Genomic DNA, 20,407 nt, shown 5'->3' with positions numbered 1-20,407 from the left:
TTCAAAATTATAGAGAATTTTTTTTCTTACATTTTGAAATTGTAATTAATGTTAGTTAATTAGTTAATGTAGTAAATATAATTAGTAATATATATACCTTTTTTTTAGGACTGCCAAAGTTAACATGTTTACCTAAGATATTAAAGCAGCAATTTACCATTTACCAGACAGCACAATAACACATTTACCAAATTTGATCAAATTAATGTTTTAGTTTTTTTGTTTAGTAAGGACTGTTCAGAAATCATGAGAGTAATGATGATTATTTTAAATTGTTTAGGGAACTATTTTTAACAGTAAGAAATAGTCAACATCTGCATATAGTTATTTTTTCCTTCAACAGTGGATGGGAAAAATGTAATTGTCAACATTTTTTCAAATTGTCATTAATTACTAGTACTACATCACTAGTCAACTGGCACCCCGATTTAAACCTTAATAATAGATAAATATGTTAATAATAATTGATAATAATACAAGATGATTTCTAAAAGCATTACCAGCCAACTGGCCACTAACTTATATTTGTTCACCAAACTAATTGGCTTAAGCATTTTGCACTTATTAATTATTAAGTATTCATTTTGGATGAATGCACCAGTGTTTAACAGCATTGGCGTTGATCACTTGTACTGTCAATAGAAAATCAGCACCTCATTGAAGTTTTGTTGTAATTAATACATGGCGTTACTGATACTGTAAGATTTGAGGACAAATATCATTGTATTAATCATATAATGTGTCGTTTCAGGCATATGTTGTGGAGGATAACAAACAGCTGATTTTAGAGGGGCAGCTTCACGTTGCACTGCAAACCATTGGCAAAGAGGCCTGCTCGCTCTCGCAGAAAGAGGTACTGCACATACACACTATCTCACAATGACTCTCCCTTGCTATTCAGCTCTTTTCCTGTGGGTGCTTTACAAATGTGCATAAATGCAGAGTCAGTCTATAAAGAATATAGAGTCACTTGCTTAAGTGCAAGAGACCACTGTATCTTTTCAATGAGGCTTGGTAAGTGTATACTTGAGCGAATGAGCAAATAATATTTTGTGTGTGTGTATGTTTTGAAGTGTCAGTTATTGATAGACCAAGATGTCTTCATCTTAATACACTCAGGTTAAGCACTCAGTTGACTGAACACAAAATAAGTAGCCTTTTTTTTTTTATGATGCTTACTTTTGCCTGTAGCATTCAGTGTGTCAGTAAAAGACCCCTCGTGGCAAAGAACCTGAACTCAAATAACAATCCTCTGAACAGAAGCTTTAACTTTAATATGCAAATGGTGTCTAATTTTTGGCCTGTAATTTGAATGTCTTGTCATCTGACACAGCAAGAAAAATGTCTTACTCAACCTGCAGCAGTCAAACACGCTTGATAGCATGAAAATTAATTTTAGTGAATTAATTCATCACCGACTGGCTGTGGTAGACGGTTAACTCAAGCATTGATAATGCACTTGAGCACTGAACTAAAACACTAAAGTGCCCACTGAAGGTGCACTTTAAGCATTCTTTTCTGATTGAGTAAGCCAGACATGAGACCAACACATCGAAACGAGGTCAAAATTAATTTAATTCAGGTCTGTGTTTATCTCTCACTGTAGCTCAAGTAATGGACATCTGTTGACACTCTCGCTGCAAGTCGCTTTTATGCATGTCAGAGCCTTGATGCTTTTGCAGTGCATGGGTGGTTATGAAGGCACTTTGAAGAAAGTGATAAAAGAAATCATTTCAGTCTCCTGACTTTGATATGTGGAGAAAGGTGTACGTGTCCTCTGACTTTTTTTATTAAGAAAGGTGAAGGTTGGAAGGAAGAATTCTTTGGCGCTCACTGCTCAAGGATGAATAAAATGGAGGAGATGGACCTTGAAGCTCATCATTGTGTGTGATTTTATTGGAGACCTGGGTACTTATTGTGGAGGAAAAAAAGTAGTACATTACACTGACGTAAACAATCAAAGGGTTATTTTTTTTCATTGCTCTCCAAGGATTTCTTTTGTCGTAGGACAAAAACATCTATACTGTTTTACATTTGTAATGTTCAATGTGTGGTCCCATGCTTCTATTAGCCTATATAAGACTGATATCACAGTGTGTTAAAGGGATAATTCACCCAAAAATTAATATTGTCATCAAAACTTTGATGCATCAAAAAGTTCATAAAGACATTGTGAAACTAATCCATATGAATCAAGTAGTTTAATCTGAATCTTCTGAAGAGACACAAATGTGCTTACTTGATGCATGAGAACCGAAGAGGTTTGTTCTTATGTGTAAATCGAGTTTGGTTGCGTTTCCGCTTACCATATTTGATGAGCTCTACAGTATGAATGCACGTTTATCAATGTTTATGTCAGTAAAAGTCTAAACTAAATCTGTTCATCAAATAAAATTATCAGGTCTCTTCAGAAGACTTGGATTAATGTGGATTATTTAGGCCTGGGCGATAAAATGGTATTGGTATTTATCGACGGTACCCCTTAGTCAGTACGATAGAAAAAAAATTCTGTATAGTGCACGATATAGGCCTGTGCGATGAGTGACAAGCAGACAGCCAATAAGTTGTGACATCAGAGATGCAGTGGAATGGAATAAAACCCCTACAATTCCCGAGACAAAAGTTTAACCTCTTTTAACTTTCTATACATCTCTTATGTGAGACGCGAGAACAACAGTCACAGTTGTCCGTCTCGAAAATGCGCCAACTGTGTGTTCTGTGTGAATGATCTTCTCCATATTGAGCTTCTATATTTCTCTAGTATTTTGAATAAAAAAACGCAGCAGCGGCGCATCTCGTGGCTTCAACTTGATAGGTTAACAAAAACAATAAACTACAACAATGACACTTACATCATCGTCATCACCACATCTTCTCCTGGACGCACACCTAAAATTCAAATGCACCGTTTTTGCATTTGAATATGAATTTTTATTTTAAATTAAACATTTTATTTAAAATCTCCTTAAAATTTTAACATGTGTTTGTGTGTTCTGAATAAAATTCAATCTGTGTGATTGGCGCTTCGGCTTTTTGTATTAAGCTATGCATAAATACTTGATGCTGTTTTGTTCATAATTGCTTATGCAATTTATGAAATTATATTTGATTTATATATTTTAGTTTAGACTTTATGCACTTTTTTTATAGATAGTCATTATTTCATTGCATTGAATAAACAATTTAATGCGGTGCATTATTTCACTCATTGCGCCCTACTGTGGCTTCAGGAGACAGGCCAAAAAGTTTCTTTAACATTAATCTGCATATAAAATATAAGAGGAGATATTTAATTTTATTTTGTGTTTGACTGTTAAAATTAGAATAATTTGTTGTTTGTCTTAATAAACTGGGTAAATTAAAAATGCAGTGGTTAAATATAAACCTTTTTTTCTTCTGCTCTGTTTAAAAGGTTCTACTTTTTTTTTTTTTTTATAATTACCGATACTGACTGACATGAAACATTATATCGTGATAAATTTGTTAGCTATATCGCCCAGCCCTAGGATTGCTTTTTAACTTTATGAAGCGTCAAAGTTTTAGTGGAAAGAACCTTAAATGGAAGGACAGAAATCTCTCAGGTTTCATTTGTGTTTTGAAGATAAACAAAGGTCTTAAGGGTTTGGAATGACTTGAGGGTAAGTAATTAATTTAGTAATTAAGACTTCATTTCCTTTTTTGGATGAACTACCCCTTTAATATGCTTATGCTCCTTGCAAAAGCTCTGTGACGTTCAATAAATTGAACATTCGGTGGGTTTTAACACTTTCTCAGGGGTCTCGGAGCAGTTCACTGGAATATGAGAGTCCTACAGACAAACTCAGACCTCGAGAGAGGGACTTTTTTGGCTGTTGCATCTTGTGTCTTTTTTTAGCATCTGGCACCTTGCACTTTGTGTTTATCCCTTTCTGTTTCTCACTTCAGGATAGTCAGTTTGCTTTGTGAGGTGTCTGGCCTCGAATACAAGCTAAATACACACAGTCTTCTGCGCTGGCTCTCGTTCAAGTCTTCCTCTCATAATTCGACTTTCTATTTTCTCCATCTGAGACGGAGTGCAAGAGCAATGTGACTTTGAGAGCATTATAAGTGAGTCTGCTCTTTATGAAGATGGATGCATCCTAAGGTGCTTTAAATGGTCAGAGAGCCTGACAGCAGAGACTCTGACCTTCGTTTTTGTGTCTGCATTTGGATCTGCGTGTCACCTTTCCAAACTAGAGGTTTCTCTGTTTGAATATGCAGATTAATATTCAGATGTTTAATGTTTACTTGTGATGTGTTTACTGTGCAGAATAATCTTGCCTGTTGTATGTCTATAATGGTGCATAAGCAGCAGAAAAAGCAGGACAGTATGGGAGTGTGTATTTGTGTGTGTGTTTCACAAGTATTTAATATGTAGTATTAGGAAGGTGAAGGAATCGGAGCGTTCTGTGTGGGTGTTTTGTACAAAGTGACAGCTCTCTGCTGATTTGACGACTACACATCGAAAAGTGTGCGCGCGCGCATGGATGTAAGTGTAGTAGATGCCAACCAAGTATGACATTGTGTGTTAAAATAGCGATTCATTTAGAAATTACTGTTCTGTCATCATTTACTCACCTTCATGTCATTCCAAACCCACACTGCGGTTTAAAAGATTATTTTTGAAGAAATTAAAACTTTTATTCAACAAGGATGCATTTAATTGATCAAAAGTGAAAGTAAAGTCTTGTCAAGTAAATGTTTTTGATTTAAAAAAAAATGCTGTTCTTCTGAACTTTACTTTCACTTTCTGTTCATCAGAGAATCCTGAGGGGAAAAACAGAAAAATGTATCATGGTTTCCAAAAAAATATTATGCAGTTCAGCTAAAATAATTATAATCAGAAATGTTTCTTGAGCAGCAAATCAGCATATTAGACTGACACTGAAGACTGCAGTAATAGCTGATTCAGCTTTTACCATCACAGGAAATTAAAATTACATTTTAAAATGTTAAAATAGAAAAAAGGTAAAATTATAATAATATATCACAATTTTGCCATTTTGTATTTTTGATTAAATATATGCAGCCTTGGTGAGCATAAGAGACGTCCTTCAAAACATCAAAAATTCTCACCTCAACTTCAAACTTTTGGACTGATATGACTTTTCTTATCCTAACCGTTACTCAAATCAGCGACACTAAACATTGGTGAACATAACATGCTGAGTTTGAATATATGGAAGTGCAAATGTAATTTGAGAGTTATGCCACATCACAAGATTATGAAAGATTTTTGTATTTTAGAGTTGCCAAAGTTCAATAACTGTTTTGAATAAATGTTATTTATTTCTGTGATGGCACTGCTGTGAATGCATTAGCATACGAATTATACATATAAGTAACAGTTTAAAATACATTACAGTATTAAACTATTTTAATATAAACTGTATTCAAATGAACCGTTATTTTAAATGGTCATATTTCACATTATTGCGGATTTACTGTATTTTTGATCAAATAAATGCAGCTTTGATGATAATTCCTTCAAAAACATGAATCTTACCAACCCCAAACTTTTGAACGATTATGTATATCAAAAACTACAATTAATTTAAAGTGTTATTTTATTGTAGTTAGTTTCCCCCAGTAACAGTAGTTTTTATTTTTATTTCTGTTAATAAAAATGTTTTTTTTTTTTTTAAGTTTTTAGTTTTAGCTTGGACATACTTAAAAAAACAAAAAAAAACTGTCATATAGGTTTGAAAACATGAGAGTGAGTAATTACTGATTTTTAAAGGACATGTTTAAAATTCTGTCGGTGTCCAAACTGTCTCTCTTTTGGTTTCCAAATGTTCTTTCTCCATTTCAGCTTCTCATTCATTCACATTTTAATTTGCTCTGTAATCCATTAATTTTTTCCTCCGTTTCCCTCCTGCTGTTGGGCACGATTCCATCCAGTCTGAAATCTCTCTCTGCACGCCGTTGCATAGCAACACCCATTCATGGCAGAGGAAGTCCCTCACGTGAGAGAATGGCGTCACACATATGTTGATCTCAAAGTCTTTTTATAGAAACCCTCACGTGAGCTTGTGCTTTTCTCTCTTTTGCGTTCATCCTGTCTCATCCACCCCGTTCCCCTCACTCAGCCACACACGCACGCACTTTAAACCAAATAAAAAGCTTTCGTTAACAAAGCAATTTCCTCTGTTTGAGCAATTCCCTTAAGCTTTCAGAATGAAACAAACTTATGCTTTTTGTCAATTAGGAAACTCAGGAAATGGTGCTTCTGAAGTTCAAGCCTGACGTTCCTCCCCCTGTAAGCAAGCCCTCGCTGGAACAGCTTTCCCACCTCATAAAGACCTGTCTCCACTACCCAGAGTCTTATGATCATCCCTTCCCACAAAAGAGGTAAAGTGCACACAAACAAACACTTTTGAGAAGCTCAAAGAGACCTGAATCGGTTAGCCGAAATCCACTGACTGTGTTTCCGAGGTGATAAGACTCACACAGACGCACAGTAATGTTCTCATGCCCAGTGATGCCCACAGGAGCGCTTGTCTGGCCTAGTTCTGCAGTGGTGCGCGGAAAGTAGGTGTGTCCGCATGAAAGATGGAGATAAACTGGACCGGGTCAAGCTGATGCGCACTCCAAACGCTCAGTCATTACTCATTGCCTTGGGTTTGTGCGAATGTGCTCTCAGTAATTTGTTTGTTCGTTCTGAGGAAAAAATGCTAGTCCTCAGTCAACGGCTAAAAAACTCACTGAAATGTGAAACACAATGGAGATGAATTACTGTTCAAAGAGCACACAAGTAACATGAACAAACCCCTTTAAAGTTGACATGAAATTAAAATTTTCTCTATTTTCGAAATTCGTCTTATTGATCTTATAGTAAACAATTCATCCATGTGTTTCATATTTTGACCTAGTAATACTTAATCCAAATGTTATAACTGGATCTTCCTGTAAAAACAACAAAGTGATGTATGCCAGACTTCTCCAATCATTTAGTCTGCTTAAATTCCGCCCCTTTCTTACAGTCGACCTCAAGCTCGCATTCAGAGCCAATCAACAACCGACAAATACGACCAAGTCCCTCCCTACATTTTTACATTTTACCTGGATTTACATCAATACAGTAGAAAAGATATGTCACTATATCCGTTATATTGCGTCTTTAAAGGATTAGTTCACTTCCAGAATAAAATGTTCCTGATAACTGAATCACCCCCATGTCATCCAAGATGTTCATGTCTTACTTTCTTCAGTAGAAAAGAAATTAAGGTTTTTGAGGAAAGTGTTCCAGGATTTTTCTCCATATAGTGGACTTCAACAGGGACCAAAGGGTTGAAGGTCCAAATTGCAGTTTCAGTGCAGCTTTAAAGGGCTTTACATGACCCCAGCCAAGGAATAAGGGTTATCTAGCCAAACGATAAGTCATTTTCTAAAAAAAAAAAAATACAAATTTATATACTTTTTAACTACAAATGCTCGTCTTGCACTAGCTTTGCGATGCGCGTACACAACTTCACACTTTAGTCACGTTGGAATGGTCACGCATGACGTAGGCAGACGTACCGACCCAGTGTTTACAAAGCAAACGTGCAAAGACTAAATCAATTGCCCTTTACAAAAAAAAGGTAAAACAACATGTCGGACGATTTTGACGTTGGAGGAGAAAATCAGATGAAGTTCGGTAGTACTTCTGCCTACGTCACGCATAACCTTTCCAACGTGATTACGTAATGCGTAAAGTTGTGGACGCGCATCGCAAAGCTAGAGCAAGATGAGCATTTGTGGTTAAAAAGTAGGGATGCATCGAATGTTTGGCAACCAAAATTATTCAGCCGAAAATAGCAAAAAAAAAGCTGTTTCGGTGTTCGGCCAAATAAGCAAAAATAAATTGTACCGAACAATGACGTGATGCTATCAAATAGCAACCAGCGTAAAGTGAGAGGCGCGCACTCTTTATAATGCAACAGACATGTCAGCAGTGTGGAAGCATTTAAACTGTGCGAGAAAGATGCCAAAATCTTTACAAGCACCGACAGCGAGAGACTGTTTAGTACTGCATCACATGTCTTCGATGAGAAGAGGAAGGGGTGATTGTTGCTGGTTTACTGTATGATGATTGAAATCGCGAAATGGCCTTAAACAATTAGTAAATAAACTGCAGAATGTTATGTTTTCTAATACATGCACGAATTGCATGTATTTTGACAGCGCTGCACGAACTTGCCGCGCTATCTGTTTGTTAACCAGGGTTCAAAGTCCAAAGCGAAAATCTGCGCTGAAACGGTGTTACTCGTCAGTTGCTCAGTCACATTTTTATGAATTTTTACAGTGCATGTGACAATGTGATACGTGCGACGTATTCGTAATGAGACTCATTTATAAATCTGCTGTTGTCAACAAAAAGAAGTATTGAGGTCTTCCTGCACGTTTACGCCAAAATAAAAGTTGACAAAAAGCAAGAACTCCAACATTCATAAATGTTAGTATTGTTATTTTACTGTTGTTCTGTAAAATAAAATAAAAAGTAAGATGATAATAATTACAACAGCTCTGTTAATACAGTTATTATAACATACACACAGTGTTCAAATTGGGATCTGTAATATTTTGTAATGTTTTAAAAGAAGTCTCTTCTGCTCAGCAAGGCTGCTGATTTTACAGTAAAAAATACATGCCTGATTCAAGAAGGGGGTCTGATCGGCGAAAATATTATTTTAGTAACTTATTAATTTTAAGTTAAATTGTGTTTTGGTCTGCTAGTATGTTAAAAAACGTTTAGTGTTAAATATTTTTAAATTGTTGTTTTGTAATTAATTTTTTTATTTGAAAAACAAGACAAAACAGTAAAAAGTACATTTTGGCTATTTAATTTATGCAATGGTGAAAAAAATTGTCAAAATACATGGGGAAAAAACTTGAAAAACCGTATTTGACCTTCGGCCCAGTGTTTCATTTTGCTCGGTTTCGGCTTCGGCCAAGAATTTGAATTTCGGTGCATCCCTATTAGAAAGTATATACATTTTTTACAAAATGACGATTGTTTCGCTAGATAATACCCTTATTCCTCAGCTGAGATCGTGTAGAGCCCTTTGAAGCTGCACTGAAACTGCAATTTGGACCTTCAACCCGTTGATCCCTGTTAAAGTCCACTCCACTATATGGAGAAAAATCCTGGAATGTGTTCCTTTAAAACTTTAATTTCTTTTCGACTGAAGAAATAAAGACATGAACATCTTGTATGACATGGGGTGAGTAAATTATCAGGAAATGTTATTCTGGAAGTGAACTAATTCTTTAAACACTTGAGTACATTTACATGGACAACAATATTCAGATTTTAACACGATTAAGACAATACTCTGATTAAGAATCTACCGTGTAAACGAGATTTTTGATTACCTTAATATGGCTAAAGTCATAGTCGAAGTAAACACAAATCGAATTAAGACGTGGAGTATTCTTATTTTAATCACATTATTGAAGTGCAGTATAGACATGTACACACCTTAATCACACTATTACCGTGGTGTAGGACTTTTTTGCCGTATTTTGCGACAGGATACACACACGGCAGTGGTCAACCGTTTGACGGCAAACAAAAGAGCATGGCTTCAACAACGCCGTCATCTGTTTGCACGTATAGCATGACAAATAATTAACTGCACTTGAAGCTTTCAGTACATTAAAAATGAAACACCCAAAACTACATGGCATCATAACGAAGACGAACTATGTTTATACGTGAAATTCTGGAGGGGACGTCGGATGGCGTCGCGTGGGGACGTAATGATATGTGCCATTAATCGATCTATGTACTATAACGGGAACATGAAAGGAATATTCTAAAAGCTTATTTAGAATAAGGTAAATAATTAGATTACTGATGTCCATGTAAATGTAGACACTGAAGCAAGAAATCAGCATTTACTAAGAAGAGAAAATAATGAGGAAGTAATAACTTTAAAACAACTTCAAAAACACTTTAAGGAATGCCATCATAAATAACCCTAACAAACTGTATTAATCAAATTTGACAAAATGTCAAGTGCTAAAAGTTATTGCCTGTTGAGTTTTTATCCTAACTGAACACAAGCTTTATGACATTTTGTTGATTTGTTGCACTTGGCTGGTGGCTGGATCTGTTGTATCAGGTCACGACAACACACTAGCTAGAAAAAAAATGGTTGAAATAACATTTAAGTTTAATAATAACTTAAATACTTTAAATATCTTAAAATTGCAATGAAACCAAAGTAGAGACAGATCTTTTCTTTCGTATTGGAAAATAAGAAACTAAGGAGGGATTTGGTTGATTAAACTAATGATTAAAATGATTAAATGATTAAACTAAATGATTACTTAAGTCTGACATACATCACCAGAAGTTGTTTTTACCAGAAAGGTCAAAGAAAAAAGAAACATATACATGAATGAGTCAGGCAAAATAAGATGTTCAACATGAGTTTAAAAAATAGGCTTCATTTGAATTTTAATGCCATCTTTACATGCTTAAAGTAATTGTTTATTGTTTTATTTATTTAGATTTAAATTTTAGGTAGGGATGTAACGGTATGAACATTTCTTATCACGATTATAGTGACCAAACTTTATCACGGTTATCAGTATTATCACGGTATTGTTAAAATGTGCTGGAGATGTTAAAAAAGTACAGACACCTAAATCACTTGTCAAAATGATAATTGATTAATAAATGATTATATGTATTTTATCTGCTCCATAAATAATTCCTAGATAACTTATCTGAATGTGTCGAATCCACATAAGCTTGTTTTTCATCAACCGGTCAAAATTTGCAGCAGGGCATGCAAATTCGGTCCGTTTTTGGCTAGACAAACTGCACACAGACTGAATGTAAATATAAGTCTCTGTAAATCCACTCGCTGACAGCAGGTGGCGCTTGTGGAAAAGCTGAATTAGAGCTGTTTCCCGGAACCTCCGTGGACAAAGCAGTATTGCGATTAAAAACACTTCATTTATGTATTACATGGTTTCTGAAGACAGTCAGAACCTTCAGAGGTACATTCATATAATTAATTAATTCATATATTCATTTGTATAATTCCCTTAGCACTCTTTTAAAACCTCCCAGCTTTTCCGCCATGTTTTCACTCAAAACGAAACTACTCTGTGTGCTGTGCGCATGTGAGACTGTTACTTAAAACTGTGCTTTATGCTGGACAGTATTTATTTATCGCGAGTTGTTCAAATCACGGTAATCTAATACGGTTTTAATGATAATTAAAAGATGAAACGGTAATATTAACCGTGGGGAATTTTATCATGATTTATCGTCGAACAAAATCGAAAACCTAAAACCGGGTCAAACGCATCCTACTGTGCAACAGCACTGCCATACAGAACTTAAATTTGCCAGGAAATTGAACCAAACATCTTGTAGCATGATGAGATGAATGTTCCAGAGTCAGGGGGTTAGTCCATCCATATTTGTGCTTCAGGACAAATGACTTAAAGTTGCTGCACACCAGTATGGGATTAACAGAAGTTATGAGACCCATTGATCAAAGTAATATCCAGATGAAAGTCAAGAGTGCTGTATTTTACATCACAAAATTGAATAAAAATTGAATAATCAATTTTGTCTGGCTTAAAAACTTTTGTTTTGCAAACAAAAACGCATGTTTGAGTTCCGATACGAGGTCATGAGGAGATGCAAGTACTGATGTTTTCTATTGTATATTTAAACTGAAGAATTGCTTATTTCAAATGAAGTTTGCTTTTGTGGAGGATGCACAAAGCATTGCTATTTCAAGAATTAGACCTACGTCTGAAGATTTGATGTTCTCTTCTCTAGTTTATGTATGGTTCCAGTCACCCTGACGGTGTCCAACTGTTCCTTGGCTCAGGTAGACGTCATTGTTGATCTGCGGCATAAAACGACCAGGTACAGCTCAGTTTTTCCTGATCCCAAAATCTTTGAAATATGGAGATTGAACTTCCAAGCCATCTCACACTCTTGTTGTCTATCTTTGCAGCCCAGAGTCACTGGAAGTGCATGGTTCTTTTAGCTGGCTGGGCCAGACCCAATATAAGTTGCAGCTCCAGGCTCAAGAGGTATACAGGCTTTCCTTGAAAGCTTGTTTCTTCCAGGCTGGAGTTTATAATTTGGGCACACCCCGTGTCTTCGCCAAGTTGGCACAGACCAGCGCTATGTGCGAGACCAGCCAGCAGAGCGCCATGCCTGCCCTCATTATCATCAACAGCGTTTGAGGAACTCCGCAACATCGATCCAACCTTTCTTCAAAGTTCTTGGCCCACCTAAATAAATGAAATGGACTGGACTCCAAGATTTTTCTACTTGTTGCTAAAACAAAATCTAATTGAGAGAGATAAGTAATTAAAAAGACTTGAACACACGTTTCAACTTAACACTGCATCTGATGTGCTTGTACGGTCTATAATGGTGAGCTAAACACAAACAGACTTTAGATGTTTTGTCTTAAATGCACCTGAAGCGTGACTGGATGGTTTTTTTTGTTTTTTTTTTCTTGTTAATTTATCTCTCATGTCAGCCATGTATCTTTTGAAGATTTTTGCTTTTGTTTTATGAAATCTTTTTGTTTTTAGAACTATTTTTTTCAAGATCCCAAACATGTGGTAATGTAAATGGCTATGCATCTCTGCCTCATACTGCCCTGCCGGCTATGTCCACTGTGCTCTGTTGCCACAGTAACATAAAAAAACTTCATCTTAAAACCAGAAGATGAAACAACACTGTAACCTGATGAGCTGCGGTTGATATCATTGCAGCTGTTGAAAGGACAAAATATTCTGCATTATTCAGTCAGGCTGCAAACCTTATGAGAAGCCAGTGGAATCGGTGAAGTCCAACGAGGAGCCATCTTAATGTTTGTGACCCAGTGAGGAAATGGCAGAATCCATGTTGCCCAGTCAAACAGCATAGATTTTTAAGGACCTGTCAGAACACCAAGAGGGGTAGAAGTCAGTCTGAGGGCATATTTTTGTTTGTGCATCTTTGTGTGGGTTGGCTGTACTGTTTTCTCTGAAAATTGTTAATTTTCTACAAACCAATCATCTTCTCCCACTACCCCAGCTCTCATTCTGTCATCTCCACTACTATGATCAAACTGTTATTTAAATGTATCTACATGACTGCTTTTCTAAAAAAAATTGTATTATATTTATAACAAATGACTGTACATAGAATAAAATGTAACCAAGAACACGGCTGCCTGTTGCCTTCTTAGGTGTTTGGTTTATTTTAGAAATGTAATTTGCTGTATTGTTTATCAAGTACCATCTACCAATCACAACACACAAGTGTGTTCTCTAATATGCAGTCCCTGGGAAGCATGTAATTGAACGTGCTGTGGTAAATGATGAATGCGAGGCTTGTTTTTTAATAATAGTAATTTTCCTTTTGTGCCTGGTTATTTGCTTCTTACATTTTTTAACAAGCGTAGCAAAACAGAGCTTCAGAATCTTGCCAGAAATGCTTTTGTCTTCTGCGTCGGTTTACTTTTAAGTTCATTCAACAGGGCTGGTTCCATCCATGGAACTGTATTTTATGTGAGGTTGGACTGCTCGAGGGGACAACTTGGTTTGTCTACAATGTTATGCATTTTGTCCCTGAAACGAACAAAAACTAGCTGGAAAGCTCAACATGCTTCAACATCATCCTGTTGATGTTTGGCAGCTGAAACATCAGTGAAAGGAATGTGATGAATTAGCAATAGACATAACGGTGCACCCACCTAATTGATTTGTTTTTAATACTTCCTACTTTGTTCTGTCACAAATTCATTTTTATATCAGTTTTTTTTTCTCAAAGTCTCAAGCTTTTTATCATGCTGTTTTAATAAAAATGATCTGAAATCATCGACTGAGCCCACTTTGAAAAACTACAACTACCGTATATGAGTTAATTTGTTCCAGTATTTACATGCACATACATCTTCTTACAATAATCTAATAATATAATTATAATAACCTAAAGGCCATAACCATCTTAAACCAGCATTTTGGTGTCTAGAAATCTGAATGCTTGTATTAATCAGAATTTTCGTTGGTTGTAAACATTTTACATCATATTTTAGACTAGACACCATTCACTGTTATTGAACATTCAATTATATCAGCTTATGTTCAAATGAAGGTCAGTCTGGGTGCTATACAGATAGTTTTAAAAATTAAGCTACTTTAACATTTTTGATTGTTTAGTTATTTCGCAAGCATGGTTTACATTAATAAATTGAGTGTTAGGGTATTATTAAGCTGCATGTAGCCTATAATTATAAGTTCATTTAATACTTTTTTGTAAAAGTACTCTGAATAAATATTAAAAATAAACCGTAAACATGTGATGTGCATGTAAATGACGTTGACTTAAGTGTTTCTATCTCACTGTAGCAAACAGGTATAGAATATATGCATTTGGTTTGTTTGTGGTTCTCAGCAGTACAAAGCGCATAATCCCAACATAATTCCCATTTCTCGCCCGTTTTTATCGCACCAAAAATTCCACATACGTGTTTTTCTGTCCCTTCAGGTGCAAATCGACTCGCTCATACATTTTGAAGCAACAATTTATTTTTATACCTTTTAAACTCAGGAATGGTGTGTGGGATTAAGCAGGTTGAAGCTCTGATTATCCTGAAGGGTTCAGGATGTTTTATTCCTTGAATGCAAAACTGTTCCCTCTCTTTTTTCCCCTTTACCGCTCCCTTCCCCTATACCTTTCCTTTCCTGTTCTCTCTTCCTTCCTTTTAATCTTAGTGCGCTTCTTTTTGTTTCTTTACATTCCTTCTGTTTTCTTTATTATTATTATTAGCTTATTCTTATTATATTTGCTAATTCTAATGATTCATACCTTTAGGGTTTTAAAGCACTAATCATTTTGCACTTGAACAGGAATGCTGAACCTGCTGGCCCAATACGAGAATCCGGATCTAATGTAATGTAATGTGTAAAGGCACGAAAAGCTGCATTACAATAACGCGCGCTGTCGTCAAAGGTCGATGTGTTTCCAAATTCACCGTTGCGCGCATCAGGCGTTCAGTACAACTGCTTTTTATGGAAAAGTGAGTTGGGGAGGAGGGTGGGGGGTTATTCACAACTCGCTGTGGACCACTCGGGATCATCTGCACGTGTGTTTGCGCACAGTCTTGCACAAAATCACTGATCACCACCGGAAGGTCTCGTTTTTGGTCTCCCACGCGCATCTACTCGACTGTGCGTGCCACCGCGACGTGGGTCCGAACCGCGGAGCTTTGACGAATGATCACGGATAAAGCGCATGAAACCCTTCGGCTTTCCGAGGAGAGGCGAGGCTGACGGCTGTCATGGTAGGAGGGTGATGTTGGAGATGTTGGGTGGAAGAGATCAATCAGGGTTGTTTGAACCCACTTGGATTTTTCTAAGTGATGACATCGAATGTCTCCTAGCGAGCAGGTGCATGTGGATAAATAGCGCGCAAAGGAGGCAGGTGTGGACGCGAGAGTTTGGTGCCGATGAGACGCGCGTCTGGAACCCGAGTGTTTTGCGATTATGCGCTTTTCTCTTCAATTTCGGTGTCTCGCGGTGGCATTCCTCATGCATATACCCCATTCACTTGTTGATTGTTTGTAATCCTGCCTCGAAAACTCATGTGGTGTTTTTCCAGGCTTTGGTTTTGGTTTTATTAGTGAATGAAAGAAGCTGAAGGCTTGTGCGCTTATTGGCTGAGGGTTGCGCTTCTCTTGGCACAAAGTCGATGAGTGCTGTAATACAAGTTGGTTAAACATTTGTATCTCAGTGTTGTTTTGGACTGTATGTTTCAATGTTTAATAATTAATTTCCATGGTTGTCTGCTACACATGAATGCGGTTTATAAATCTGCAACTTATTCCTAAACTGTGTGAATTATTGCCAAACACAAAGAGTGCTGTTACAATCTACCCCACTACTTGGCTGGTTTGTAACACCAAATAAAACAGACAATTTACAATTTTACATGACTTTATTATGATAATCAAATGTACTTATTTGAGAATGATTATGACTTCCCTTCGCTTGTTTCATTTTAATTCCAGATAGAAAAAATCTAGGAAATATATATCAACTCTTAACAACAAAAGCTATAACAATTTTAACATATTTTGGGGACAAAATATCAGCTAAATCTGACGAAAACCTCCTTTTGGGGATGTTCTTATTTGTAAAAATGGTATAAAAAATAAAGTACGTTTAAAATTGTGAAAATGCAGAACGTTTTATGCTAAGGTTTATAACTAGATGTAGCCTATATGAAAACAATAGAAGTCTATGTCAGCTAAATGTGTCTGGGTCTGTTTACTTAATCATATGTTGTGGCCAAATTTGTGCCCAGAAGTGAGTTAAATATGACAAAACCTCCCTCTGAAGGCATTCTCATTTGTAAAAACTGTATAAAAATAAAGCAAATAAAAGCTGCTTGAAAAATGCATGAAATTCTCTTTTAGGGTTAGTGTGTGGGTTAGGGTTAGGTTGAAGTATTTATTTAAAAAATAGAAATAAAAAGTATGCAATGTCCCCATTTAGATAGCGAAATAAGTGTGTGTGTGTGTGTGTGTGTGTGTGTGTGTGCCTGAGGGGTAGGTTTAGGGGTAGGGTTGATGTAGGGCAATAGCACATACAGTTTGTACAGTATAAAAACCATTACGCCTATGGAATGTCCCCATAAAACATGGAAAGACAACATGTGTGTGTGTGTGTGTGTGTGTGTTAGCCATTTTGTTCCATTCTGTAAAATCGCTGTGGATCCAGTAAAAAGTGTTACAACCTCCCATGTTTTTACATGTTTTGTTTAACATGTAGATGAAAAGCTTGTGTAGATGTTAAACATTATAGATGAACCTGCTGAGTCAGATGAAACCAGTTGTCATTTAACATTCAATAACAAAATCTCAGATGTGAAATTTTACTTCACATTTGTACTTTAAATCCTTTATATGTTTTAACAGAGCTTTTACTGTCGCCTCAGCTGGATGGTGGTCATGCGTGATAGTGACTTCTCTCCAGCTGCAGCTCATTTCATGTTACAACCCACCCTGTGTTACAACACTCCCTCCTGCTGCAATCAAACTTTTTCTTAACCACTGAAACAGAGACAACATCCATACTGTGAAACTATTGAAACTATTCTAGTAATCTGAGAAATACCTTAATCTGTATTCATCAATGCATACTTCCACCCCTTTTTTCACAAAATCTGAGGTTTTACTAGTGCATTTATTTAAGTTTATTAATAACAGCCTCTTGCTCAGCCTGAAGTGTCTTGTGGTTCTCAGATTCAGCACCCATAGATGGAAAGGTCTGGCAAGGATGTACAGTGGTGTGAAAAAGTGTTCGCCCCCTTCCTCAGCTTTTTTCCCTTAATAAAATAAATAATCATTTAAAAACTGCATTTTGTATTTACTTCCATTATATTTGTGTAATATTAAAATTTGTTTGATGATCTGAATCTTTTAAGTGTGACAAATATGCAAACAATTTAAAAAACAGGAAGGGGGCCAACACTTTTTCACAACACTGTATGTAATGCTTTCTTTCCTCCTTCACCCGTCCCTGACTGCAGCTCCTGTTGCCATTAACCCTCCTGTTACCCTAAAATCTGGCAACACCTTTTCCCCTTTGGGGTCAATTTGACCCCAGCAATTTAAACCTCCAGAATATGATTTTTTTTAATTAAAAAGTTTGTGTCAGATCATTTATGTCTTTGTTGACTACTTAAATAGACCTTTAAATAAACCCCCCCACTCCCTGCCCCTTATACATCCAGAATACCTATTACATCACTATGGACAAATTTGCAAATCACCATAAAATCTCACTGATTGACCTAAAATTGGAAAAGTATAGATATATTTGGTGTTTTAATTGTTATATACTATTTATAAGTATATATTTTTGTAATTTATAACATTTGGGAAGAATAACTATTTATTTTATCGAGCATAGGAACACAAATTCACCTATGAACACCTATGTAAAGTAAATGTGAGCATTGTGTCAGGAATTGTTTAATGGGACTGTAAGTGTTTTATGCAAATATTTGAGTTTGACAGAATACAAACAGCATAGACAGAATATGAACAGCGTTTTTTTCCCTATAGCCCACCAGAAGGTACATTCCAGCCTTTTGTCTGCACTACTTTGCAGGGTGTATGATGTGAAAAAAAAAATATCACATGTAATGTTATGGCCATGCAGTCATGCCCTGATTTTTTTCAGGTGCTTGTCCAGGGGATTTACCAGTGTACGCCTGCATATTCCAGGCATAGATAGACTGTGCGTCACATGCGGCCCATATTTGTATGACATATTTGGCTGGTTTGCTTGCCATGTATTGTTTGAAGGGACAGCAGTCATGAAATGGAACCAGACATTCATCCACAGTGATGTGGGGCCTTGGATTGTAAAGAAAGGGTAATCGCTGGACCCACTTGTCCCATACATCCCATATTGCCGCGAGTTTGTCATGCTGTCGTCGGCCCTGTCCTGTTTCTTTGTCATCAAAGCGTATGACACAGGAGAAAACGTGGAATGTCTTTAGAGACATGGTGGCTGGAAATATTGACCTTCCAGTGTCAGCATTCCAAAGGCTTGCTGTTGCTTCTTCTTTTGACTTGTACACTCCTGCCAAAATGAGCACTCCGATGAAGGCTTGCAAGTCAGTCACATCAAAGTCCCATACACCCTCCTCTCCTCTAAGTTTGTCATTTCAAGTATATTCGATTCAATTGATGGTGTAATTAAAAACTCAAATGCTGATTTTACTGTATATCTTGGACATGGCTGACAGTATATCTGGTGGAACCATTTTGATGACATTAGCAGCACTAAGCTTACCCTGTCATTCAAGAGGGGAGCGGGACCATAATAACTTTCCATTTTTGGAAGGCAATGTGTCTGCTGGTGGTTGAGAGACAACAGGAGGATCAACACTAGGAGTCTTATTCTCATCTGAGGAGGATGCCTTATAATCAAGGTCCTCCTCAACATTATCGTCTGTCTCAGACACATTCTCCTGTCACTTTCACTGTCAAAAAACTGTGACAAAATCTCATTGAGAGAAAACCTTTGCTTAGAGGCCATTTTCAATAGAGAGAGAGAGATAGAGAGCATAAAGAGAGAGCACAGAGCACAAAGAGAAATGGTTCAGAAGACTTCTGTGTAAGCTTTTATATGTTTGCTCCTCCCCTGTAAACCACGAGAATTATGTTTTTTTTTATATTATGAATATATAAAATTATAGCATGTTATAGTGACCTCAATATCACCCAAAACAAATGTGTAAAAGGTTTATATTTATTATGTTTTATACAGCTAAAAGAGCCTGGGGTCAAATTGACCCCAAAGAACACATATGCTACAAAATGTGAGGACATTGGAAAAATATCATCATGTTCATTTTATGTTTACTGAGTTGCCCCCATAGGAAAAGTCATTAAAGGGCACCTATTATGCAAAATCCACTTTTACATAGTGTTTGGACATAAATGTGTGTTGGCAGTGTGTGAACACAACCACCCTACAATGCTAAAAAAATCCACCCACTCCTAATTTTTTAATCCCCTTTAAACCAAGTCAGTCTCACTAGGCCTGCCGTTTTGATCCACATGCAGTGTGACGTCACATTGCATAGGGCGGGGCCACGGGGGTTGATTGACAGCCCTGTATTGCTATAGTTTCCGCCCTTAGCGGTTGTACGCTGTCCTCCATTTTCTCCTCGCTCGAGCAGCTGTAACTAATTCTAACTCATTTAGAAGGCTGCGCCCTCCAGAGGTCGCATTCGAAGGCTGCATACGTCATCGAGACTGTCTAATTTCAGAAAAGCAAGTAGGACACTCCGAATGCGACCTTCTTTCACAGGAATTCGGAGGGTGCCTGAGGTGTATCCTTCTCTGCTACAGATAACCCACAATTCTTTGCGTCGCCATAAACAACCGTTGTTAATGTGAAAAATGCCGGCGCCGGCAGATGTACACACAAGCGCAGATGTGGTGTTTACAACTTACCTTAAATCGCCTCGGTAAAAACGGATAAACTTTGTTTTTAATATCCTCCTCCTGTTTTTTCTCTAACAGATGTCTGCTGTACGTACGCTGCAGCTCCTCAAACATTGAACAAAATAAAACAAGTAAAAGCATTTTTTTTTTCAAATTACTTTCCAAATTTAGAAATAATTTTCCTTAATTTAAGTAGTGTGAGAGCTCAACGATGCTCTAAATGTGTTGGCATAGCAACGTGATACTTCCTGTTTCCTTTTCCGCCTGTCCTAGGAAGGCCTTCTCGTTTAATTCTAGGTTGAGGACACTTCGTATATGCATCCTACACAGGATGCGACCTCCAGAGGATCCGACCTCCGGAGGGCGCAGCCTTCTAAATGAGACACAGCTAATGTCTCGTAAGC

General features: G+C 36.8%; 1 protein-coding gene across 6 annotated transcripts in view; it reads left to right on the top strand.

Moving 5' to 3' along the window:
* The window catches only part of trappc8 (trafficking protein particle complex subunit 8), a 63,671-nt gene extending 50,472 nt beyond the window's left edge, over nucleotides 1–13,199 (top strand). For all 6 annotated transcript variants that reach the window (XM_016484393.1, XM_016484391.1, XM_016484392.1 and 3 more), the window contains 4 exons: nucleotides 752–853; nucleotides 6,227–6,369; nucleotides 11,810–11,899; nucleotides 11,991–13,199. In XM_016484393.1, the coding sequence (XP_016339879.1) occupies nucleotides 752–853; nucleotides 6,227–6,369; nucleotides 11,810–11,899; nucleotides 11,991–12,225 (570 nt within the window). In that variant the 3' untranslated portion in view covers nucleotides 12,226–13,199. The remainder of the gene's footprint in view (nucleotides 1–751; nucleotides 854–6,226; nucleotides 6,370–11,809; nucleotides 11,900–11,990) is intronic.
* Nucleotides 13,200–20,407: the final 7,208 nt, after the last annotated feature.

This window comes from Sinocyclocheilus anshuiensis, unplaced genomic scaffold, assembly GCF_001515605.1.
Source record: "Sinocyclocheilus anshuiensis isolate Anshui unplaced genomic scaffold, SAMN03320099.WGS_v1.1 scaffold1355, whole genome shotgun sequence".
In the NCBI taxonomy this organism is placed as follows: Eukaryota; Metazoa; Chordata; class Actinopteri; order Cypriniformes; family Cyprinidae; genus Sinocyclocheilus; species Sinocyclocheilus anshuiensis.
Note: the sequence above shows the minus strand (reverse complement) of the source record. Positions and strands in the feature narration are given on the sequence as shown.